Here is a 25,427-nt window from a genome sequence, read left to right as displayed (position 1 = left end):
AGAAGCTCTTTAGTTTAATGAGATCCCATTTGTCAATTTTGGCTTTTGCTGCCGTTGCTTTTGGTGTTTTAGACATGAAGTCTTTGCCCATGCCTATGTCCTGAATGGTACTACCTAGGTTTTCCTCTAGGATTTTTATGGTATTAGGTCTAACATTTAAGTCTCTAATCCATCTTGAATTAATTTTCGTATAAGGAGTAAGGAAAGGATCCAGTTTCAGCTTTCTACTTATGGCTAGCCAATTTTCCCAGCACCATTTATTAAATAGGGAATCCTTTCCCCATTTCTTGTTTCTCTCAGGTTTGTCAAAGATCAGATGGCTGTAGATGTGTGGTATTATTTCTGAGGACTCTGTTCTGTTCCATTGGTCTATATCTCTGTTTTGGTACCAGTACCATGCTGTTTTGGTTACTGTAGCCTTGTAGTATAGTTTGAAGTCAGGTAGCGTGATGCCTCCAGCTTTGTTCTTTTGACTTAGGATTGTCTTGGAGATGTGGGCTCTTTTTTGGTTCCATATGAACTTTAAAGCAGTTTTTTCCAATTCTGTGAAGAAGCTCATTGGCAGCTTGATGGGGATGGCATTGAATCTATAAATTACCTTGGGCAGTATGGCCATTTTCACGATATTGATTCTTCCTATCCATGAGCATGGTATGTTCTTCCATTTGTTTGTGTCCTCTTTGATTTCACTGAGCAGTGGTTTGTAGTTCTCCTTAAAGAGGTCCTTTACATCCCTTGTAAGTTGGATTCCTAGGTATTTTATTCTCTTTGAAGCAATTGTGAATGGAAGTTCATTCCTGATTTGGCTCTCTGTTTGACTGTCACTGGTGTATAAGAATGCTTGTGATTTTTGCACATTAATTTTGTATCCTGAGACTTTGCTGAAGTTGCTTATCAGCTTAAGGAGATTTTGGGCTGAGACAATGGGGTTTTCTAAATATACAATCATGTCGTCTGCAAACAGGGACAATTTGACTTCTTCTTTTCCTAACTGAATCCCCTTGATTTCTTTCTCTTGCCTGATTGCCCTAGCCAGAACTTCCAACACTATGTTGAATAGGAGTGGTGAGAGAGGGCATCCCTGTCTTGTGCCAGTTTTCAAAGGGAATTTTTCCAGTTTTTGCCCATTCAGTATGATATTGGCTGTGGGTTTGTCATAAATAGCTCTTATTATTTTGAGGTACGTTCCATCAATACCGAATTTATTGAGCGTTTTTAGCATGAAGGGCTGTTGAATTTTGTCAAAAGCCTTTTCTGCATCTATTGAGATAATGATGTGGTTCTTGTCTTTGGTTCTGTTTATATGCTGGATTATGTTTATTGATTTGCGAATGTTGAACCAGCCTTGCATCCCAGGGATGAAGCCCACTTGATCATGGTGGATAAGCTTTTTGATGTGCTGCTGAATTCGGTTTGCCAGTATTTTATTGAGGATTTTTGCATCGATGTTCATCAGGGATATTGGTCTAAAATTCTCTTTTTTTGTTGTGTCTCTGCCAGGCTTTGGTATCAGGATGATGTTGGCCTCATAAAATGAGTTAGGGAGGATTCCCTCTTTTTCTATTGATTGGAATAGTTTCAGAAGGAATGGTACCAGCTCCTCCTTGTACCTTTGGTAGAATTCAGCTGTGAATCCATCTGGTCCTGGACTTTTTTTGGTTGGTAGGCTATTAATTATTGCCTCAATTTCAGAGCCTGCTATTGGTCTATTCAGGGATTCAACTTCTTCCTGGTTTAGTCTTGGAAGAGTGTAGGTGTCCAGGAAATTATCCATTTCTTCTAGATTTTCCAGTTTATTTGCGTAGAGGTGTTTGTAGTATTCTCTGATGGTAGTTTGTATTTCTGTGGAGTCAGTGGTGATATCCCCTTTATCATTTTTAATTGCGTCGATTTGATTCTTCTCTCTTTTCTTCTTTATTAGTCTTGCTAGTGGTCTGTCAATTTTGTTGATCTTTTCAAAAAACCAACTCCTGGATTCATTGATTTTTTGGAGGGTTTTTTGTGTCTCTATCTCCTTCAGTTCTGCTCTGATCTTAGTTATTTCTTGCCTTCTGCTAGCTTTCGAATGTGTTTGCTCTTGCTTCTCTAGTTCTTTTAATTGCGATGTTAGAGTGTCAATTTTAGATCTTTCCTGCTTTCTCTTGTGGGCATTTAGTGCTATAAATTTCCCTCTACACACTGCTTTAAATGTGTCCCAGAGATTCTGGTATGTTGTATTTTTGTTCTCATTGGTTTCAAAGAACATCTTTATTTCTGCCTTCATTTCGTTATGTACCCAGTAGTCATTCAGGAGCAGGTTGTTCAGTTTCCATGTAGTTGAGCGGTTTTGATTGAGTTTCTTAGTCCTGAGTTCTAGTTTGATTGCACTGTGGTCTGAGAGACAGTTTGTTATAATTTCTGTTCTTGTACATTTGCTGAGGAGTGCTTTACTTCCAATTACGTGGTCAATTTTGGAGTAAGTACGATGTGGTGCTGAGAAGAATGTATATTTTGTTGATTTGGGGTGGAGAGTTCTATAGATGTCTATTAGGTCTGCTTGCTGCAGAGATGAGTTCAATTCCTGGATATCCTTGTTAACTTTCTGTCTCGTTGATCTGTCTAATGTTGACAGTGGAGTGTTGAAGTCTCCCATTATTATTGTATGGGAGTCTAAGTCTCTTTGTAAGTCTCTAAGGACTTGCTTTATGAATCTGGGTGCTCCTGTATTGGGTGCATATATATTTAGGATAGTTAGCTCTTCCTGTTGAATTGATCCCTTTACCATTATGTAATGGCCTTCTTTGTCTCTTTTGCTCTTTGATGGTTTAAAGTCTGTTTTATCAGAGACTAGTATTGCAACCCCCGCTTTTTTTTGTTCTCCATTTGCTTGGTAAATCTTCCTCCATCCCTTTATTTTGAGCCTATGTATGTCTCTGCGTGTGAGATGGGTCTCCTGAATACAGCAGACTGATGGATCTTGACTCTTTATCCAGTTTGCCAGTCTGTGTCTTTTAATTGGAGCATTTAGTCCATTTACATTTAAGGTTAAGATTGTTATGTGTGAACTTGATCCTGCCATTATGATATTAACTGGTTATTTTGCTCGTTAGTTGATGCAGTTTCTTCCTAGCCTTGATGGTCTTTACATTTTGGCATGTTTTTGCAATGGCTGGTACCGGTTGTTCCTTTCCATGTTTAGTGCTTCCTTCAGGGTCTCTTGTAAAGCAGGCCTAGTGGTAACAAAATCTCTAAGCATTTGCTTATCTGTAAAGGATTTTATTTCTCCTTCACTTATGAAACTTAGTTTGGCTGGATATAAAATTCTGGGTTTAAAATTCTTTTCTTTAAGAATGTTGAATATTGGCCCCCACTCTCTTCTGGCTTGAAGAGTTTCTGCCGAGAGATCTGCTGTTAGTCCGATGGGCTTCCCTTTGTGGGTAACCCGACCTTTCTCTCTGGCTGCCCTTAAGATTTTTTCCTTCATTTCAACTTTGGTGAATCTGGCAATTATGTGTCTTGGAGTTGCTCTTCTCGAGGAGTATCTTTGTGGCGTTCTCTGTATTTCCTGGATTTGAATGCTGGCCTGCCCTACTAGGTTGGGGAAGTTCTCCTGGATGATATCCTGAAGAGTGTTTTCCAACTTGGTTCCATTTTCCCCCTCACTTTCAGGCACCCCAATCAGACGTAGATTTGGTCTTTTTACATAATCCCATACTTCTTGCAGGCTTTGTTCATTTCTTTTTCTTCTTTTTTCTTTTGGTTTCTCTTCTCGCTTCATTTCATTCATTTGATCCTCCATCGCTGACATTCTTTCTTCCAGTTGATCGAGTCGGTTACTGAAGCTTGTGCATTTGTCACGTATTTCTTGTGCCATGGTTTTCGTCTCTTTCATTTCGTTTGTGAGCTTCTCTGCATTAATTACTCTAGCCATCAATTCTTCCACTTTTTTTTCAAGATTTTTAGTTTCTTTGCGCTGGGTACGTAATTCCTCCTTTAGCTCTGAGAAATTTGATGGACTGAAGCCGCCTTCTCTCATGTCGTCAAAGTCATTCTCCGTCCAGCTTTGATCCGTTGCTGGCGATGAGCTGCGCTCCTTTGCCGGGGGAGATGCGCTCTTATTTTCTGAATTTCCAGCTTTTCTGCCCTGCTTTTTCCCCATCTTTGTGGTTTTATCTGCCTCTGGTCTTTGATGATGGTGATGTACTGATGGGGTTTTGGTGTAGGTGTCCTTCCTGTTTGATAGCTTTCCTTCTAACAGTCAGGATCCTCAGCTGTAGGTTGTAGCTGTAGGAGATTGCTTGAGGTCCACTCCAGACCCTGTTTGCCTGGGTATCAGCAGCAGAGGCTGCAGAAGATAGAATATTTCTGAACAGCGAGTGTACCTGTCTGATTCTTGCTTTGAAAGCTTCCTCTCTGGGGTGTACTCCACCCTGTGAGGTGTGGGGTGTCAGACTGCCCCTAGTGGGGGATGTCTCCCAGTTAGGCTACTCAGGGGTCAGGGACCCACTTGAGCAGGGAGTCTGTCCCTTCTCAGATCTCAACCTCCGTGTTGGGAGATCCACTGCTCTCTTCAAAGCTGTCAGACAGAGTCGTTTGCGTCTGCAGAGCTGCTGCGTTTGTTATTGTTTACGGTGCCCTGTCCCCAGAGGTGGAGTCTACAGAGACAGGCAGGTTTCCTTGAGCTGCTGTGAGCTCCACCCAGTTCGAGCTTCCCAGCAGCTTTGTTTACCTACTTAAGCCTCAGCAATGGCGGGCGCCCCTCCCCCAGCCTCGCTGCTGCCTTGCCGGTAGATCACAGACTGCTGTGCTAGCAATGAGGGAGGCTCCGTGGGTGTGGGACCCTCCCGGCCAGGTGTGGGATATGATCTCCTGGTGTGCCTGTTTGCTTAAAGCGCAGTTTTGGGGTGGGAGTTACCCGATTTTCCAGGTGTTGTGTGTCTCAGTTCCCCTGGCTAGGAAAAGGGATTCCCTTCCCCCTTGCGCTTTCCAGGTGAGGCAATGCCTCGCCCTGCTTCAGCTCTCGCTGGTCGGGCTGCAGCAGCTGACCAGCACCGATCGTCTGGCACTCCCCAGTGAGATGAACCCAGTACCTCAGTTGAAAATGCAGAAATCACCGGTCTTCTGTGTCGCTCGCGCTGGGAGTTGGTGACTGGAGCTGTTCCTATTCGGCCATCTTGCTCCGCCCCCGATTTTTTTTTTTTTTTTTGAGACAGAGTCTTGCTCTTGTTACCCAGGCTAGAGTGCAATGGCACGATCTCGGCTCACTGCAACCTCCACCTCCTGGGTTCAAGCAATTCTCCTGCCTCAGCCTCCGAAGTAGCTGGGATTAAAGACGTGTGCCACCACGTTGGGCTAATTTTTGTGTTTTCAGTAGAGATAGTGTTTCACCATGTTGGCCAGGCTGGTCTGGAACTCCTGACTTCATGATCTGCCCGCCTCAACCTCCCAAAGTGTTGGGATTACAGGTGTGAGCTACCACCCCCGGCCTGATTTTTGTATTTTTAGTGGAGATGGGGTTTCACCATGTTGGCTAGCCTGGTCTTGAACTCCTGACCTCAGGTGATCCACCTGCTTCAGCCTCCCAAAGTACTGGGATTATGGGTATGAGCCACTGTGTCCAGCCTGCCAGCTAATTTTTTTAGATTTTTTTTTTTTTTTTTTTAAGAGAGAGTCTCCCTGTATTTCCCAGGCTGGTCTCGAACTCCTGGCCTCAGGAGATCCTCCCACTTTGGACTCCCAAAATGCTGGGATTACAGGTATGAGCCGCCATACCCAGCATTTTTTTTTTTTTCTTTTTTAGATGGAATCTCGCTCTATCACCCAGGTTGGAGCGCAGTGGCGCAATTTTGGCTCACTGCAACCTCTGCCTCCCAGCTTCAAGGGATTCTCCTGCCTCAGCCTCCCGAGTAGCTGGGACTACAGGAGTGTGCCACCACACCCGGCTAAGTTTTTGTATTTTTAGTAGAGATGGGGTTTCACAGTGTTGGCCAGAATGGTCTCGATCTTCTGACCTCATGATCCGCCCATCTTGGCCTCCCAAAGTCCTAGGATTACAGGCATGAGCCCACACCTAGCCACCTTTTTAAAATATATATATACAGAGATAGGGTCTCATTCTTTCACCCAAGCTGGAATGCAGTGGCACAATCATAGCTCACGGCAGCCCAAAGTCCTGGGCTCAAGGGATCCTCCCATCTTAGCCTTGCAAGTAGGTGGGACTACAGGCGCCCACCACTGGATCTGGCCAATTTTTTTTTTTTTTTTGAGACAGGATCTTACTCTGTTGCCCAGACTGGAGCGCAGTGGGGCGATCTCAGCTCACTGCAGCATCAACCTCCTGGGCTCAAGCAATTCTTCCACTTCAGCCCAATTTTTTTTTTAAGTATTTTATAGAGACAGAGTGTCACTCTGTTGTTGCCCAGGCTGGTCTCAAACTGCTGGCCTCAAGTGATCCACCTGCCTCAGCCTCCCAAAGTGCTGGGATTGCAGGTATGAGCCACCTTTTCCTGCCCAAAACCCACTGAGACACTTGTTTGGAAGATTTTTTTTTTTTTTTTTTTTTTTTGAGACGGAGTCTTGCTCTGTCGCCCAGGCTGGAGTGCAGTGGCCAGATCTCCGCTCACTGCAAGCTCCGCCTCCCGGGTTCACGCCATTCTCCTGCCTCAGCCTCCCGAGTAGCTGGGACTACAGGCACCCGCCACCTCGCCCGGCTAGTTTTTTGTAATATTTAGTAGAGACGGGGTTTCACCGTGTTAGCCAGGATGGTCTCGATCTCCTGACCTCGTGATCCACCCGTCTCTGCCTCCCAAAGTGCTGGGATTACAGGCTTGAGCCACTGCGCCCGGCCGTTTGGAAGATTTTTAAATGGTTTAGAAAATTCTGTTTTATAGATTTTTTTTTTTTCTTTTTATGGAGACAGAGTCTCACTCTGTCGCATAGGCTAGGGTGCAATGACACAATCTCAGCTTACTGCCAAGTGATTCTCGTGCCTCAGCCTTCTGAGTAGTTGGGACTACAGGCATGTACCACCACCCCCAGCTAATAATTGTATTTTTAATAGAGATGGGGTTTCGCCATGTCGGCCAGGCTGGTCTTAAACTCCTGGCCTCAAGTGATCCACCGGCTTTGGCCTCCAGAAGTGCCGGGATTACAGGTGTGAGTCACCGTGCCCAGCCTAGATTTTTTAAATGTGAGAATCAGATGTTTTGTTTTATTTATTTGTTTGTTCGTTTGTTTTTTTGTGTGTGACAGAGTCTTGCTCTGTCACCCAGGCTGTGGCGCAGTGGCATGATCTCGGCTCACTGCAAACTCCGCCTCCCGGGTTCACGCCATTCTCCTGCCTCAGCCTCCCGAGTAGCTGAGACTACAAGTGTCCACCACCATGCCCGGCTAACTTTTTGTATTTTTAGTAGAGACAGGGTTTCACCGTGTTAGCCAGGATGGTCTTGATCTCCTGACCTCGTGATCCACCCACCTCGGCCTCCCAAAGTGCTGGAATTAACCACCGCGCCTGGCCCGTTTTGTTTTATTTTTAAAGATGGATCACATACCATTATTAGAAACAAAGTCATTAAAGATCAAAACATTTCCAAACATGTGTCTTCAAAACATGCTTTTTATGGCATGAGCTTCTCTTGATTAGTGGTGATTTTTTTCACCCCTTGGCCAGCTGACTCCCTCTCAACACTAGATTCTCATCAAACCATAGGAGTTTGTACCTGTAATACTCATTTATATGTGAAGCACTAGGATTATTTGTAACTGTGATCTTGCTCCTTCACAAGAATCTGGTTAAGCCCCTTGTCCACTTTGGAGAATTAGGAAAAATTAAATCCAGATAGCATAATCTGTAAATCCACTTATCTGGACATACATAAACTTTATAGAGACTAGGTGTGGTGGCTTTCACCTGTAATCCCAACAGTTTGGGAGGCCAAGGCAGGAGGATTTATTGAGGCCAGGAGTTCAAGACCAGCCTGGGCAACAGAGCAAAACTATTAGTAAATAAATAAAATAATGATAATAATAAAAACTGTGTAGAACACTGAAAAACAAACATAGTACAGGACACTGAAAGAAAACACATACAACCCCTCCAAATACGAAGCTCCTGACCCCTAACCCAGTTACCTCACCTGTCTTACATAACCCAGGATGTCTAACAGAGGCCCAATGTCAATCCAATTACTAAATATTAATAAAGCTTGCTTGTTTTTCTTCTTTTAGATAATATAATACACTTAAATTCTAATGTGTTTTTTCAGCACCTCTATCATCGATTTTTTTATTTTTTTATTTTTTTTATTTTTATTTTTTATTTTTTATTATTTTTTTTTGAGACGGAGTCTTGCTCTGTCACCCAGGCTGGAGTGCAGTAGTGCAATCTCAGCTCACTGCAACCTCCACCTCCCAGATTCAAGCAATTCTCCTGCCTCAGCCTCCCGGGTAGTTAGGATTACAGGTGCCCACCACCATGCCCAGCTAATTTTTGTATTTTTAGTTGAGATGGGGTTTCGCCATGTTGGTCAGGCTGGTCTCAAACTGCTGACCTCAGGTGATCTGCCTGCCTCAACCTCTCAAAGTGCTGGGATTACAGGCGTGAGCCATTGCACCCAACTTTTTTTTTTTTTTTTTTTTTTTTTTTTTTTTTGAGACAGAGTCTCACTCTCTCACCCAGGCTGAAGTGCAGTGATATAATCATCCCTCATTGCAGCCTCCACCTCCTGGGCTCAAGTGATCCTCCCACCTCAGCCTCCTGAATAGCTGGGACCACAGGCATGCACCACCACACCCAGCTAATTTTTTTTTTTTTTTTAATTTTTAGTAGAGATGAAGTGTCACTGTGTTGCTCAGGCTGGTCTCAAACTTCTGGGCTGAAGCAATTCACCTGCCTCAGCCTCCCAAAGTGCTGAGATTAAAGGTGTGAGTCCCCATGCCTGACCTTTGTAATCATCTTGTACCTGAGGCACACCTTTCTTTTTTGGCCAGGGGGTGGGGGGCAGAGAGTCTTGCTCTGTCACCCAGGCTGGAGTGCAGTGAGTCCATCCCAGCTCACTGCAACCTCTGCCTCCTGGGTTCAAGCAATTCTCCTGCCTCAGCGTCCCAAGTAACTGGGATTACAGGCACGCACCACCATGCCTGGCTAATTTTTATATTTTTTAAGTAGAGATGGGGTATCATCCTGTTGGCCAGGCTGGTCTTGAACTCCTGACCCCAAGTGATCTGCCCACCTCCCAAAGTGCTGGGATCACAGGCATGAGCCACCGTGCCTGGCCAAGGCACACCTTTGGAGACCATCAGCCCAGGATAAACTTAGAAGAGTGTTAGATTGAAGGGCATGTACCTTATTGGGTACTAAATTGCTCTCCCAAGGTTTGCCCCAGTTTTATACCCCACTCTTTTCTTCACATTTTTACTAGAACTTGGTTTTAATACATGTTAATTTTTGCAGGTCAAAAGTTATGAAGTGGCATTTAATTATTGTTAAATTGGTATTTTCCTAATTATTAGTGAATCATAGCATGCTTTGTGTTTATCAGCCCTTAAAATGTCTCATGTTTGTATTACCTGTATTTTTCTTTTGTGTTATTTGTCTTTTCCACATTGATTTTTAAGAATCTACTTTTTCAGCCAGGCACAGTGGCTCATGCCTGTAATCCCAGCACTTTGGGAGGCCGAGGAGGGTGGATCATGAGGTCAGGAGTTCAAGACCAGCCTGGCCAAGATGGTGAAACCCCGTCTCCACTAAAAAATACAAAACTTAGCTGGGCGCGGTGGTGGGCGCCTGTAATCCCAGCTCCTCGGGAGGCTGAGGCAGGAGAATTGCTCGAACCTGGGAGGCGGAGTTTGCAGTGAGCCAAGATCGCACCACTGCTCTCTAGCCTGGGTGACAGAGCAAGACTCTGCCTCAAAAAAAAAAAAACTCCTCGAACTCCTGAAATCAGGTAATCCGCCCACCTTGGCCTCCCAAAGTGCTGGGATTACAGGCTTGAGCCACTGTGCCCGGTCTAAGTCTTTATTTTTAGTAGAGGTTGGGTCTCACTATGTTGTCCAGGCCGGTCTCAAACTCATGGCCTCAAGTGATCCTCTCGCCTTGGCCTCCCAAAGTGCTGGGATTACAGGCTTGAGCCACCATGGCCAGCCTTTTTATTCATTTTTTTATTATCTTTTTATCATTGATTTCTAGCTTCACTATATTGTGCTTATAGGATATGTTCTGTATGGTATTGATTCTATGGCACCAGTTGACACTTTAATGGCCTAGTATAAGTCAATTTTTATAATGTTCAAAGTGTGCTTGAAATAATATTTTCTAATTGTTGGCTATAAGATTTTATATATAAAAATTAGCTGGGCGTAGTGGCGGGTGCCTATAATCCTAGCTACTCAGGAGGCTGAGGCAGGAGAAGCTTGAACCCGGGAGGCAGAGGTTGCAGTGAGCCAAGATCGCACCAGTGTACTCTGGTCTCAGTGACAAGAGTGAGACTCCATCTCACAAAAAAAAAAAATTATATATGTATGCTAGATAAATTTTGTTATATTGTTTAATCTTCTATATGTTACTAATCTTGTTTTATTTTTGTTCTAGCAGTTTTGAGGAAAAGCATATTAAAATGTCCCACTGTATTTGTAGATTTTCTAGTCTTCCCTTGAATTTCTGTCAATTTCTGCCTTAAATATTCTGAGGTTGTATTGTTAGATTAATATAAGTACTAGGTTATTATAGTTCCTGGTGAATTGTTTCTTTATCATCAAGAAATGACATCTGAATCCCTAATACAGGCATACCTTGTTTTATTGCACTTTGCCTCATTGCACTTCCCAGATATTGAGTGTTTTTTACAAATTGAAGGTTTGTGGCAACCCTGTGTCAAGCAGCCTATTGGTGCCACTTTTCCAACAGCATGTACTCACTTTATGTCTCTGTGTCATATTTTGGCAATTTTCACAGTATTTCAAGCGTTTTCTTTATTATTGTATCTGTTATGGTGATCCATGATCTTTGATGCTACTATTTGAATTGTTTTGGGGTGCCACAAACCACAACCAGGTAAGATGGTGAATTTAATAAATGTTCTGACTGTTCCACTGACTGAATGTTTCCTGTCTGTCTCCCTGTCCTTGGTGTCTTGTTTTGTTTTGTTTTGAGCTGGGATCTCACTCTGTTGCCCAGGCTGGAATACAGTGGCACCATCATGGTTCACTGCAGCCTTGACCTCCCAAGGCTCTAGCAGTCCTCCCACTCAGGCTCCCAAGGTGCTGGAACCACAGGAACGCACCACCATGTCCAGCTATCTCCCTCTCCTTAGGCCTTTCTTTTCCCTAAGACACATCAGTATTGAAATTAGGCCAGATAGCTGGGCATGGTGACTCACAGTGGAAGAAGTAACTGATGATGTGGTGGAAATAACAAGAGAACTAGAACTAGAAGTGGAGAGGGAAGATATAACTGAATTACTGCAATCTCATGATAAAACTTGAATGGGTGAAGAGCTGCTTCTTACAGATGAACAAAGAAAGTAGTTTCTTGAGGCAGAATCTACTCCTGGTAAAGATGCTTTGAACATTGTTGAAATAACAAAGGATTTAGAATATCACATAAACTTAGTTGATAAAGCAGTGCCAGTGTTTGAGAGAACTGACTCCAATTTTGAAAGAAGTTCTAGTGTTAGTAAAATGCCATCAAACAGCACCCTATGTTACAGAGAGAGGAAGAGTGAAACAAACAGCCAGTCAGACCAGGCGCAGTGGCCCAGGCCTGTAACCCCAGCACTTTGGGAGGTCAAGGCAGGGGGATCGCCTGAGGTCAGGAGTTTGAGACCAGCCTGGCTAACATGGTGAAACCCTGTCTCTACTAAAAATACAAAAATTAGCTGGGCGCGATGGTAGGCGCCTGTAATCCCAGCTACTCAGGAGGCTGAGGTGGGAGAATTGCTTGAACTCCGGAGGCAGAGGCTGCAGCGAGCCAAGATTGCACCATTGCACTCTAGACTGGGCAATAAGAACGAAAGTACGTCTCAAAAAAAAAAAAAAAAATCACTATAGCCACCCCAACCTTCAGCACCCACCACCCTAATCAGTCAACAGCCATCAACACTGAGGCAAGACCCTCCATCAGCAAAAAAACTGTGACTGACTTAAGGCCCAGATGATCATTAGCAGTTTTTAACAATAAAGCATTTTTAAAGTTTATTTCTTTATTGCCCTCATGCAGAATCAATAAAATTTTGTGGAGTTTTTTTTGTTTTTGTTTTTGTTCTTTTTGAGAGACAGAGTCTTGCTCTGTTGCCCAGGCTGGATGAAGTGCTGTGACGCATTCACAGCACTTAATTAAAAATGAAGTATTTTAAGTTAAGACATACATTGTTTTTTTAGACATATGCTGTTGCCTACTTATTAGACTACAATACAGTGTAAACATAACTTACAGAGACTAGGAAACCAAAAAACTTTTGTGACTCATTTTATTATGATGGTCTCAATATATCTGAGGTATGCCTGTAATTTTTTTTTTTTTTTTTTTTTTTTTGAGATAGTCTTGCTCTGTCACCTAGGCTGGAGTGCAGTGCCGCGATCTTGGCTCACTGCAGTCTGTACCTCCCGGGTTCAAGCAGTTCTCCTGTCTCAGCCTCCAGAGTAGCTGGGATTACAGGCGTGCGCTACCACACCCGGCTAATTTTTGTATTTTTAGTAGAGACAGGGTTTCACCATGTTGGCCAGGCTGATCACGCAGGTGATCCGCCTGCCTTGGCCTCCCAAAATGCTAGGATTGCAGGCGTGAGCCACTACCGCGCCCAGCCTCTTTATCTTTTAAAGTCTATTGTGTCAGATTTTAATATTACTAAATTAGTTTTCTTTCTTCATTTTGCCAGTTAAATTAAGAAGCAGTAGACAGCAATATTAAGAGCATGGAATCTGAAGTCAGGCTGCATGGGTTCAAATCCTAGTCTAACACATTCTGGTTGTGTGATCTCAGGCAAGTTATCATCTCAGTTTTCTTTTCTATAAAATGGAGATAGTTACTGCCTATTAGGCAAGTTATCATCTCAGTTTTCTCTTCTATAAAATAGGGATAGTTACTGCCTATTAGGCAAGTTATCATCTCAGTTTTCTCTTCTATAAAATGGGGATAGTTACTGCCTACCTCGTAGGGTTGTTACAAAGATTAAACTACTTTTTTTTTTTTTTTTTTTTTGAGACGGAGTCTCACTCTGTCACCCAGGCTACAGTGCAGTGGCACGATCTCGGCTCACTGCAAGCTCTGCCTCCCAGGTTCATGCCATTCTTCTGCCTCAGCCTCCCGAGTAGCTGGGACTACAGGCACCTGCCACCATGCCCAGCTAATTTTTTTGTGTTTTTAGTAGAGACAGGGTTTCACCGTGTTAGCCAGGTGGTCTCGATCTCCTGACTTCATGATCTGCCCACCTCAGCCTCCCAAAGTGCTGGGATTACAGGTGTGAGCCACCGCGCCTGGCCTAAACTACTATTTTTAAATCGCGCTGAACATCTAATAAGTACTCCATATGTATTCATGAAATAAATATATCTGCATTATGTTTTGGTCAACTTGTCTGTGTCATTATTTTATAGGTATTTCTTAGGTAAACATCATATAGCTGAACTTCTTTTTTATTCAATTTGAGGCTCTCAGTCTAACATGGAGGTTAAATACAATTTTTAAATTTAAATTTTGTTATTATTATTTTGAGGCAGGGTCTCACTCTGTCACCCAGGTTGGAGTGCAGTGGCGTGATCTCGGCTTACTGCCTCCTCCACCTCCTGAGTAGCTGGGACTACAGGCACATGCCACCACGCATGGCTAGTTTTTGCATTTTTAGTAGAGACAGAGTTTCACCACCTTGCCCAGACTGGTCTCAAACTCCTGGGGTCAAGCAGTCGGCCTGCCTCGGCCTCCCAAAGTGCTGGGATTACAGGCATAAGCTACCACTCCTGGCCTAAATTTAAATTTTAGATTTGGGGGTACATGTGCAAGTTTGTCACAAGGGTATATTGTGTGATGCTGTAATTTGGGCTTGTCGGGGGGTGGGGCGGGGGCAGGGGGTGCAGAGTCTGTCTCTGTTGCCCAGACTGGACTGCAGTGGGGCAATCATAGCTCACTGCAGCCTTGACCTCCCGGGCTCAAGTGACCTTTTCACCTCAGCCTCTCCAATAGCTGGGGCCACAGGTGCATACCTAATGCTCAGCTACTTTTTAATTTTATTTATTGTAGAGAAAGGTTCTCCCTATGTTGCCCAGGCTGGTCTCAAACCCCTGGTCTCAAGTGATCCTCTTGCCTTGGTCTCCCAAGTGGTGGGATTACAGGCATCAGTCACCACACCTGGCCTGGGCTTCTAGTGATCTCATCACCCAGACAGTGAACACATTACCCACTTTCCTCTCTCTAGCCTTCCCTCCTTTTGGAGTCCCCAGTGTCTATTGTTCCTATCTTCATGTCCGTGTGTATACAGGGTTTAGATCCCACTTAAAAGTGAGAACATGAAATATTTGGTTTTCTGTTTCTGTGCTAATTTGCTTAGGAGAATGGCCTCCAGCTGCACTCACATTGCTGCAAAAGAAATGATTTTTTTTTTTTTTTTTGAGATGGAGTTTCACTCTTGTTGCCCAGGCTGGAGTGCAATGGCAAGATCTCAGCTCACCGCAACCTCTGCCTTCCAGGTTCAAGCTATTCTGCCTCAGCCTGTAGCTGGGATTACAGGTGCCTGCCACCACACCTGGCTAATTTTTTGTATTTTTAGTAGAGATGGGGTTTCACCATGTTAGCCAGGATGGTCTTGATCTCCTGACCTGGTGATCTGCCCGCCTCGGCCTCCCAAAGTGCTGGGATTACAGGTGTGAGCCACCGTGCTCGGCTGGCTTTTTTTTTTTTTTTGGAGACAGAATCTCACTCTGTCGCCCAGGCTGGAATGCAGTGGGGTAATCTCAGCTCACTGCAACCTTTGCTTCCTGGGCTCAAGTGTTCCTCGCGCCTCAGCCACCCGAGTTGCTGGGATTATAGTTGTGTACCATCACTCCAGGCTAATTTTTGTATTTTTAGTGGAGATGGGGTTTCACCATGTTGGCCAGGCTGGTCTCGAACTCCTGGCCTCAAGTGATCCCCCTGCCTCAGCCTCCCAAAGTGCTGGGATTACAGGCGTGAGCCACCACACCCAGCCTCATGTGTGTGACTATTGTACATGGGATCACATTCTTGATTTGGCTCTCAGCTTGAACATTATTGGTGTAGAGAAATGCTACTGATTTTTGTGTGTTGATTTTTTTTAATCCTAAAATTTTATTAAAGTGATTTATTGGGTCTAGGAGCCTTTTGGTGGAGTCTTCAGGGTTTTCTAGGTATAGAATCATATCTTCAGTAAACAGAGATAATTTGATTTTCTCTTTACTTATTTGGATGCCTTTTGTTTCTTTTTCTTGCTGATTGCTCTGGCTAGGACTCCCTAAATACATTTATATTTTAAAGTATTTTCATTTTTTAGAGTTGCATAGTGTTGCACAGTATGACTACACCATAATTTATTTAACCTACTGCCCATTGTTAATCAATATTTTCATTGCTTTTGATCTTTTGGTATTGCAAACAATGCTGAGGCAGATACCTCTATTAGACAAATTCTGTCACACATGTGAAAAAAGAACATGCTGAACCATCTTGCCTCTTAAAGTTTCTGCTTGGAAGTGATGTCACTTTTTTCTTTTTTCATGAGCCAAAGCAAGTCATATGGCCAAGCCTTTGTTCGTTCATCAGGTCTGAGATGTATAAGCTTCCTCAGGGAGGAGTCCCACTGGAAGAGATACCAAGTATATGTACTATATATACCTCTACCAGTGTTTAAAAAATATCACCCTGGGCCGGGCACGGTGGCTCACACCTGTCATCTCAGCACTTTGGGAGGATGAGGCAGGCGAATCACCTGAGGTCAGGAGTTCGAGACCAGCCTGGCCAACCTGGTGAAACCCCGACTCTACTAAAATACAAAAATTAGCTGGGTGTGGTGGCAGGCGCCTGTAATCCCAGCTACTCAGGAGGCTGAGGCAGGAGAATGGCCAGAACCCTGGAGGCAAAGGTTGCAGTGAGCCGTGATCGCACCACTGCACTCCAGCCTGGGCAACAGAGCGAGACTCCCTCTCAATAAATAAATAAATAAATATAAAAATTATCACTCTGGTTGCTGAATGGAGAATGGATTATATTGGGGAGAGGTAGGAAGCTACTTGGGAGTGCAAGTGAAGAATTGACCGGGTACGTTAGGCAAGAAATGATAGCAGCTTGAACTAGGGTGGTGGTGGTCTGATTCCAGATGTACTTTGGAGGCAGAGTTAGTAGGATTTGTTCTTGGAGTGGGGATGGGCACAAGGGAGAGTACTGAAAGATAACTTCTAGGTTTTTGGTTTGAGCAACTGGGTGAATGATTGTGACATCTGAGTAAACAGTAACATTTTGCTGAGAGGGGAAGACCTGCGGGGAGAACAGGTGGTTTTTTGACAGGGGCAGTGAAACAAATGTTCTGTTTGGAATGTGTTCAGCCTGAGGTGCCTATTAGACATCCAAATTGAAATAACCAGTAGCCACTTGAATATGTGAGTCTGAAGATCAGACAGGGCAGAGTCACAGAAAATTTGAAGGCATGGCAGAGCTGAATTGTAAAGCCATGGAGCTGGATGAGATCTCTTAGGGAGATAAGGGAGAGGGATAAGGGCTAAACCGTTGACATACTCCAACGTATATAGGTGAACAGTGGCTTTGGATCCGGCAAAGAGGTCTGAGGACGAACCACTGAGATAGGGCAAAAAGTGCTGAGTCATGGAAGCAAACAGAAGAAAGTATATCAAAGAAGGAATGGTCCATCTTCTATAAGTTGGATATGATAAGGATAGTATTTGAGACTGTGGAAATCACAGTTGACCTGGATAAGTACAGTTTTAGTGGGGAGGTCACCAGCTCTCCACTGAATGATCTCTAATTAGCAAAGTCTAATCAGATGGATTGAAGAAAAGATGGGATGTGAGGGATAAAGATACGTTTTTTGAGAAGTTTTGTTGGGCAGGTAATAATTTAAGAATGGGAGGGGGACAAAAATGTGAAGATGAAATGATGTGTAAGTGAAATCTTTATGTAAACTGCAAATGCTCTGCAGGTGTTAGGCTTATTTTGTTATTTAGTATTCAAACTTCTAGGAATTTCAATGCAGCTCAGTGTGAAGAATCACTAAAAAGCGACAACTAGTCCTCAACTTGAGGACCATTAAGGGTCAAAGCCGTCAAGCCAATGAAGAGCCGAGAAATGAAGAGACGGTTTGAGAAGACGTAGGGGATGGGGGAACGGAAAGAGGACTTGCGGAACTAATATTGTCCTTCCAAGGACACCGTAGGGCGGATCTCGCAGCTACTGCCTTGTTTTAGGGGCGGAGCCGGCAGGAAATTTAAACTGAAACCGCGGCCGAGGACGCCAAGAGAATGATGTTTTAGCTCCCCTGGGGTAACCGGGACTGCAGAGTAGGGAAGAGCTCATGGAGCGCGCGAACGTAATACGGAGGCCTCTGATGAAGGAGTACGGAGGCCGAAAAGGAGCCGGCATTTGATGAGCGAACCGATAAAGGGTACGGATGCCGGAAAGGGGAGAAAGAAAGGCGGAAGGGGTCGTTAATAGTTGAGGCCAGGTGCAGGGTGGTGGAGGGCGCTTAGGAATTGAGCAGCGGGTAGGTGCAGAAGCTGAGGAGGGTATAGGGGCCGGGAAGGAGCCACAGGAGTTGAGGGGACCGAGGAGTGAAGGTGGCACAGGAACGTAGGGGACAACAGCCTGGAGGGAGGTATGGAGATTGAGATGGACTGGAGGTGGCCAAGAGGTCACGGCCTTTGACTGAGCGGAGTCTGAAAGGAGGCGGAGAGCATGAGAGACAAGAGCCTGGCGGGAGTCGCGGGATGTAGGTCGGAATGGAGTTGAGGCTTGCTGTTCCCAGGAGTCGCGTTTCTATGCGGGTTTTGGGAGACAGTAGTGGGCGGGAGGCATGGAAGGTTGAAGGGTTGGTGAAGATGGTTGAGCTGCTGTTATGTCCTTTCTCAGGAGACGATTGCCTCGAGCTGGAGAGTTCCATGGCTGATAGTAGGCCCCGGGCCCCGGACCTAGGTGGGTAAAAAGTCAGAACTAGGGACAGGAAATGAAAATTGCCCCAGGGTCTCTTGGAAAAGACCAAGAAATGTTCGCCCTGTTGGAGTTTTCTGATCGCTCAGTGTTTTTATATACTTATTTGTTCATTTTATTTATTTATTGAGACGGGGGTCTCGCTGTGTTGGCCAAGCTGGTTTCGAACTCCTGGCCTCAAGCAGTCCTCCTGCCTAGGCCTCCCAAAATGCTGGGATTACAGGCGTGAGCCATGTCGCCCGGCCTACTTAGTGGTTTTATGTGTGTATGTATGGACGCAGCATCATGGACCGTTTTGGGATTCATGGTAAAGGTCAAGTAAGACTCATGAACAAGAATAGCAGACAGATGTGGAGTCAGGATAGAGTGACTTATTAAATTTATAAATTACTACATTCATAGTTGTTTACAATAAAATCCGTAAGTTAAACACTGCTACCTAATTAGGTAAGTATTTTAGCACATGGCACTTCCCTCCATACTGCCCCTTTAGTTAATACCATCCAGTTGGCCGGGCGCGGTGGCTCACTCCTGTAATCCCAGCACTTTGGGAGGCCAAGGCGGGCGGATCACGAGGTCAGGAGATTGAGACCATCCTGGCTAACACGGTGAAACCCCGTCTCTACTAAAAATACAAAAGATTAGCCGGGTGTGGTGAGGCGTGCCTGTAGTCCCAGCTACTCAGGAGGCTGAGGCAGGAAAATTGCTTGAACCTGGGAGGCAGAGTTTGCAGCGAGCCGAGATTGCGCCACTGCACTTGGGTGACCGAGCGAGACTGTCTCAAAGAAGAAAAAATGCCATCTAGTGTTACTTCTGGATTGTTAACAGATATGCCATTGGCTTGTTACCTTTTAAACAGTAATTCACTTCATTTACTGAGTTATTTATTCTTAATTCTTCTCATCTCTTGTTGCTTTTCTTTTTTCTTTCTGTTTCTCTGGAGAACTTCCCTCAAGAGTGTTTTCAAAAGGAGGCTTTGTGTGATAAACCAAGAATATATTTATTTCAGCCTTGTAGTAAAATTTAAGTCAAGATTTTTTTTCCTTCAACACATTGAAAAATTACAGTGTTTTCTCCTTGTTTTCTTCAGCATTTCTTTCTTATTCTTGTTGCTTTGTAAGTGACCTGCTTTTCTCATTAAATGTTTTAGATTATGTGAGCCTATGGATTACATTGATGAAAGAAAAAAAATATTCAGGGTCTTGCTCTCTCACCCAGGCTGGAGTGCAGTGGAGCAGTCATGGCTCACTGCAGCTTCAGCCTCCCCAGGCTCAAGTGATCCTCCCACCTCAGACTGCCAGGTAGCTGGGACTAGAGGCACTCACCACCGTGCCCAACTAATTTTTTTTGTTGTTGTTTGTTTGTTTTGTAGAGACGAGGTTTTGCCATGTTGCCCAGGCTGGTCTTCAACTCCTGGGCCCAAGCAATCACCCTCTTTGGCTTCCCAAAGTGTTGGGATTACAGGCATGAGCCACTGCGCCCAGCCCAATAGTTTAGATTATACTTTTTTATATTTGTTCTTAAAATTTACTATAAGATGATTATGTGTGGATTTTAGAGAGTTTTTATTTTCATTTTTATTCCAGTTTGATTTTTTTTTTCTTTCTTTTTTTTTTTTGAGACGGAGTCTCGCTTTGTCGCTCAGGCTGGAGTGCAGTAGCGCCATCTCGGCTCACTGCAACTTCCACCTCCTGTATTCAAGCGATTCTCCTGCCTCAGTCTCCAGAGTAGCTGGGATTACAGGACCGTGCCACCATGCCCAGCTAATTTTTGTATTTTCAGTAGAGACAGGGTTTCACCATGTTAGTCAGAACTAGTCTTGAACTCCTGACCTCGTGATCCACCCGCTTCTGCCTCCCAAAGTGCTGGGATTATAGGCGTGAGCCACCACACCTGGCCTCCAGTTTGATTCTTTAAAAAAATTTTTTTGTTATTATTTTATTTTGGAGACAAGAACTTGCTCTGGAGTGCAAGGCACTCAGGTTGGAGTGCAGTAGCACAGTCATAGCTCACTGCAGCCTCAAAGTCCTGGGTACAAGCAATTCTCCTGCCTCAGCTTCCCAAGTAGCTATGTCTACAGGTACATGTCTCCACACCTGGCTTCCTGTTTGATTCTTGACATAGCTTAAAAGGCAGGCCACGTGCAGTGGCTCACAGCTGTAATCCCAGCACTTTGGGAGGCCAAGGTAGGCGGATCACGTGAGATGAGTTCAAGGCCGAGTTCAAGACTAGCCTGGCCGACATGATGAAACCCTGTCTCTACTAAAAAGACAAAAAATTAGCCAGGCATGGTGGCACGTGCCTGTAGTCCCAACTACTCGGGAGGCTGAGGCAGGAGAATCAGTTGAACCCAGGAGGTGGAGGTTGCAGTGAGTCGAGACCATGCCATAGAACTCCAGCCTGGGCAACAAGAATGAAACTCTGTCTCAAAAAAGAAAAAAAAAAAAAAAAACCAAAGTTTATCACAAAAAACAGGAGACATGAGAGTTACTCTCCTTTCAGGCTGTCTGATTCCCACTTCCTAAGAAACAACAATTTACAGCTTTTAACTATTTCTATTTCTTCTAGAAGTTTCCACCTTATTTCTGTAATATGCTTATACTGTTTTAATTGTTTTCCAATTTGAATTATGTCTTTTTTTTTTTTTTTTTTTTTGAGACGGAGTCTCACTCTGTCATCCAGGCTGGAGTGCAGTGGCTTGATCTTGGCTCACTGCAACCTCCACCTCCTGGGTTCAACTGATTCTCCTGCCTCAGCCTCCCGAGTAGTTGGGACTACAGGCACGTGCCACCATGCCTGGCTAATTTTTTGTCTTTTTAGTAGAGATATGGTTTCACTGTATTAGCCAGGATGGTCTTGATCTCCTGGCCTCGTGATCTGCCTACTTCAGCCTCCTAACGTGCTGGGATTACAGGCCTGAGCCACTGCACCCAGCCCAATTTTTTGTATTTTTAGTAGAGATGAGGTTTCACCATGTTAGCCAGGATGGTCTCGATCATCTGACCTCACAATCTGCCCTCCTCAGCCTCCCAGAGTGCTGGGATTACAGGCGTGAGCCACCACACCCGGCCTATCTTCTTTTTTTTTATAGAGATGGGGTCTCCCTATGTTGCCCAGGCTGGTCTTGAACTCTTGGGCTCAAGTGATCTGCCCACCTCAGCCTCCCAAAGTGCTGGAATTACAGGCGTGAACCACCATGCCCAGCCAATTTTGAATTATGTCTATTGACTTTCTTCTATGGGCAATAAAGATTTGTTCTGTCCTACCACTTCTTTGCACCACACACAAACACACATACATTTCCCACCTTTCCTCTTATCCCTCTTATCCCCCCAGTATATATGTAGTAATTTTGGTTTAGTCATTTGTATTGACTTTTTTTTTTTTCTTTTTTGAGATGGAGTCTTGCTCTGTTGCCCAGGCTGGAGTGCAGTGGCGTGACCTGGGCTCACTGCGAGCTCTGCCTCCTGGGTTCATGCCATTCTTCTGCCTCAGCCTCTGGAGTCGCTGGGACTACGGGCGCCTGCCACCAGGCCTGGCTAATTTTTTGTATGTTTTTGGTAGAGATGGGGTTTCACCATGTTAGCCAGGATGGTCTCGATCTCCTGGCCTCGTGATCGGCCTGCCTCGGCCTCCCAAAGTGCTGAGATTACAGGCGTGAGTCACCGTGCCCCGCCAACATGATTTTCCTTATGTAAACATTATTCGGCTGGGCAAGGTGGCTCACACCTGTATTCCTAGCACTTTGGGAGGCCAAGGCAGATGGATCACCTGAGGTCAGGAGTTTGAGACCAGCCTGGCCAACATGGTGAAACCCTGTCTCTACTAAAAATGCAAAAATCAGTAGGATGTCACGCATGCCTGTAATCCCAGCTACTTGGGAGAATGAGGCAAGAGAATCACTTGAACCCGGGAGGTGGAGGTGCAGTGAGCCGAGATCATGCCACTGCACTCCAGCTTGGGCAACAGAGAAAGATTCCGTCTCAAACAAACAAAAACATTGTTCACCACTGAGCTATATAATAAACTAGGAGATTTTCTTTGTTTTTTATGTATGGATCACTAATTCAGGTCCAAACTCTTCACCAGAGTATGGGCTTTCTCTCAATACTTTCAAGCTCATCAGAGGGTCTGTCAATTTGTCTTGGAGACATAGCGTTTTAGTACTCCAGTCTGGTCTGGCTGTGTACTAGGCCTGTTGCGCTGATTTCATCCTCCCATCTCCCCTCATTATTCTGTGGAATTCTTTTTGCCTCTTTCCTGTGTTGGACCCCCTGTATTTTAAATTCTATATTTTTTTACATCATGGAATACTACTCAGCCATTTAAAAAAAAAAAAAAAAGTCTTTTTCTACAACTTGGATGGAGCTGGAGGCCATTACTGTAAGTGAAGTAACTCAGAATGGAAAACCAAATTCCATTTAGTTTTCACTTGTAAGTGGGACCTAAGCTATGAGGATGCAAAGACGTGCAAAGTGATATAATGGACTTTGGGGACTTGATGAGGGGGAAGGTTAGGAGAGGGGTGAGGGATAAAAGACTACATATTTGGTATAGTGTATGTTGCTTGGGTAACAGGTGCACTAAAATCTCGTAATTCACTGTATGACTCATCTATGTAACCAAAAACTACCTGTACCCCAAAAGCTATTGAAATCCAATAAAAATTTTAAAAATGAATTAAGTTTGGGGAGCCCCACAGCAATATTTGGCTTTCCTGAAATTCTGTATAAATTTAGACAAGACTGTCTCAACATGTATCCATCTATATGCCAATGTGGTAACAGTCTCTGTATGTTTTTTTGTATTTGTTTTTAACTTTCACTAAACAAGTAATAAGATGTATCCTTCATTCCAGTTCTACCCCTTACTAACAGTATGATCTTGGGCATACAGGATTTCTCTGTGCCTCGATTTCTTTATCTGTAAAACAGGTATAATAATTTTATCTTCTTTATAGACCTGTTGAGAATATATTGTGCATAGCAAGTGATATATATTTGTTATTTTTATTGCTATTATTGTCAAAAATTATTAAATTTTGATTTTTTGTAGAAATGGAGTTTCACTTTGTTGCCCAGGCTGGTCTTGAAGTCCTGAGCTCAAGTGATCCCACCCTGATCTCCCAAAGTTCTGGGATTACAGATGTGAGCTACCGTGCCTAGCTTATTTATTTATTTTTTTAATGGGCAGCCCCCAAACCAGAATAGGTTCAGAGAGGCTCCTATAGGAAGGCTTTTTAGATTAGCTGGTCTCCAGTATTGGCTACAATGTAAGTCAAATCTTGTCTTTCTCTTCAGTATTCTGAAATTCCATGACAGTGTGTCTTGATGTGGGACTCTCTTCATTTATGGAGCAGGTACCTTTCAATCTGGAACAGCATTTTCTTTAGTTCTGGGAAATTTTTAGCATTATTTCTATAATATTTGTCCCTTCTGTTTTCTCTTTTCTGTTTCTGGAACTTTAATTGTTTGGATATTAGATCTCATAGATTCTTCTTTTGATTTTCTTTTGAGACAGAGTTTTGCTCTTATTGCCTAAGCTGGAATGCAATGGTGCGATCTCAGCTCACTGCAACCTCTGCCTCCCAGGTTCAAGTGATTCTCCAGTCTCAGCCTCCCAGGTAGCTGGGATTACAGGCACCCGACACCCGGCTAATTTTTATATTTTTAGTAGAAATGGGGTTTCACCATGTTGGCCAGGCTGGTCTCAAACTCCTGACCTCAGGTGATCCACCCACCTCAGCCTCCGAAAGTGCTGGGATTACAGGTGTGAGCCACCACACCCGGCCGATTTTCTTGTTTTTCTCTCCCATTTTCCATCTATTTGTCTTTCATTCTGTTCTCTAGAAAATTTCCACAACTTAATCTCCAATTTTTGTTGAATTTTTAATTTCTATAACATACATTTCCAAGAACTTTTTCTTTTCTGTGTGTTTCTTTTCTCACAGTGTCTTGTTGTGCTTAATGGATATAATGTATTCCCTTTCCACTCACTGGTTGTTGATTGTACTGTTTTTGTTTCTTTTTAGTTTTCTTCTGCTTCCTACATTGTGTCTATTTCCTCTTCTATTTTTTCTGCTAGCCTAATTTCTTTTTTTCTTTCTTTTTTTCTTTCTTTCATCTTTTTTCCTAATTTCTTTTTTCTTTCTTTTTTTGAGGCAGAGTCTTGCTTTGTCTGCCAGGCTGGAGTGCAGTGACGTGATCTCAGCTCACTGCAACCTCCCCCTCCCAGGTTCAAGCAATTCTCTTGCCTCGGCTTCCCGAGTAGCTAGGACCACAGGCACCTGCCACCACACCTGGGTAATTGTTTGTATTTTTGGTAGAGATAGGGTTTCACCGTGTTGGCCAGGCTGGTCTTGAATTCCTGACCTCAGGTGATCCACCTGCCTCGGCCTCCCAAAGTGCTGGGATTACAAACGGCCACCGCGCCCAGCCTAGCCTAATTTCTTGTTAGAAACTTGCTTTCTGATGATCTTTGTTTACCTATTCATATTTAAGAATGAGGAGAAGGGGTTGTCAACTTGATAAACTTCATTGTAAGCTGGGACCTGGCAATTTTGTGGGGCAGGGACCTCAGTTGTCACTAGTTTGTATGTTTTTGTCTTGGGCTAGTCAGTTCCCTAGAGAAGAGTCCTCCAAACCTCTGGTAAGTATAAGCTTGTCAGCATTCTGGGAGCTCACTGGGGCAAGAGATCTGTAGGTCTTACTGTTAAGTATACAGACATTCTTTTGATCCCCTGTGTTTTCACTAGGGCTTTATCTTTGCTTTCACCTGTACCCAGTGTTCCTCTAGTCCAGGGATTTTTCCGGCCGCAAGACTATTGACATTTTGAGCCAAGTAACTGTTTTCCGAGGTTGTCCTGTGCTTCGTAAGATATTAAGTGGCATCTCTGGCCTCCACCCACTAGATGCCAGGATCACACCCACTTCCCAGTTGTGACAACCAAAAACATTTCCAGAGGTTGCCAAGTATGCCCTGAGGGGAAAAATATCCCCCAGTTAAGAACCACAGCTCTAGTCTTCTGCTGGGATGGGAGAGGGTTCTGAGAGTCTATTCCTTTTAAAGGCTTTCAAATAATTGGTATTTTAGCCTACTGTTTCATTCTAGCATTCTATTCTATATGGTCCGTCTGATTGGGCCTTTCAGCTCTAATCGGCTTGCTTCTTGTTGGCTTAGGATTTAGCCTTCTCTCATCTCATGTCTGTTTTTCACTCACCCATCTAATTTCCAGCTTCCAACATTTTGTGGCATCTCTTGCCTGTTGTCTTCTTGCCAGTATCTTTATCTA

The 25,427-nt window shown here is 44.1% G+C and overlaps 1 protein-coding gene across 3 annotated transcripts in view; it reads left to right on the top strand.

The window, feature by feature from the left end:
* The first annotated feature begins 15,846 nt into the window (after nucleotides 1-15,846).
* Nucleotides 15,847-25,427, top strand: part of LOC103243316 (protein DBF4 homolog B) — a 43,945-nt gene continuing 34,364 nt past the window's right edge. The window contains exons 1-2 of one of the 3 annotated variants that reach the window (XM_073005231.1): nucleotides 15,847-17,594; nucleotides 18,059-18,121. In XM_073005231.1, the coding sequence (XP_072861332.1) occupies nucleotides 17,576-17,594; nucleotides 18,059-18,121 (82 nt within the window). In that variant the 5' untranslated portion in view covers nucleotides 15,847-17,575. The remainder of the gene's footprint in view (nucleotides 17,595-18,058; nucleotides 18,122-25,427) is intronic. The other 2 variants (XM_073005229.1, XM_073005230.1) reach the window with 2 other exon arrangements.

This window comes from Chlorocebus sabaeus, chromosome 16, assembly GCF_047675955.1.
Source record: "Chlorocebus sabaeus isolate Y175 chromosome 16, mChlSab1.0.hap1, whole genome shotgun sequence".
In the NCBI taxonomy this organism is placed as follows: domain Eukaryota; kingdom Metazoa; phylum Chordata; class Mammalia; order Primates; family Cercopithecidae; genus Chlorocebus; species Chlorocebus sabaeus.
This window is presented reverse-complemented; position numbering and strand designations above follow the sequence as displayed.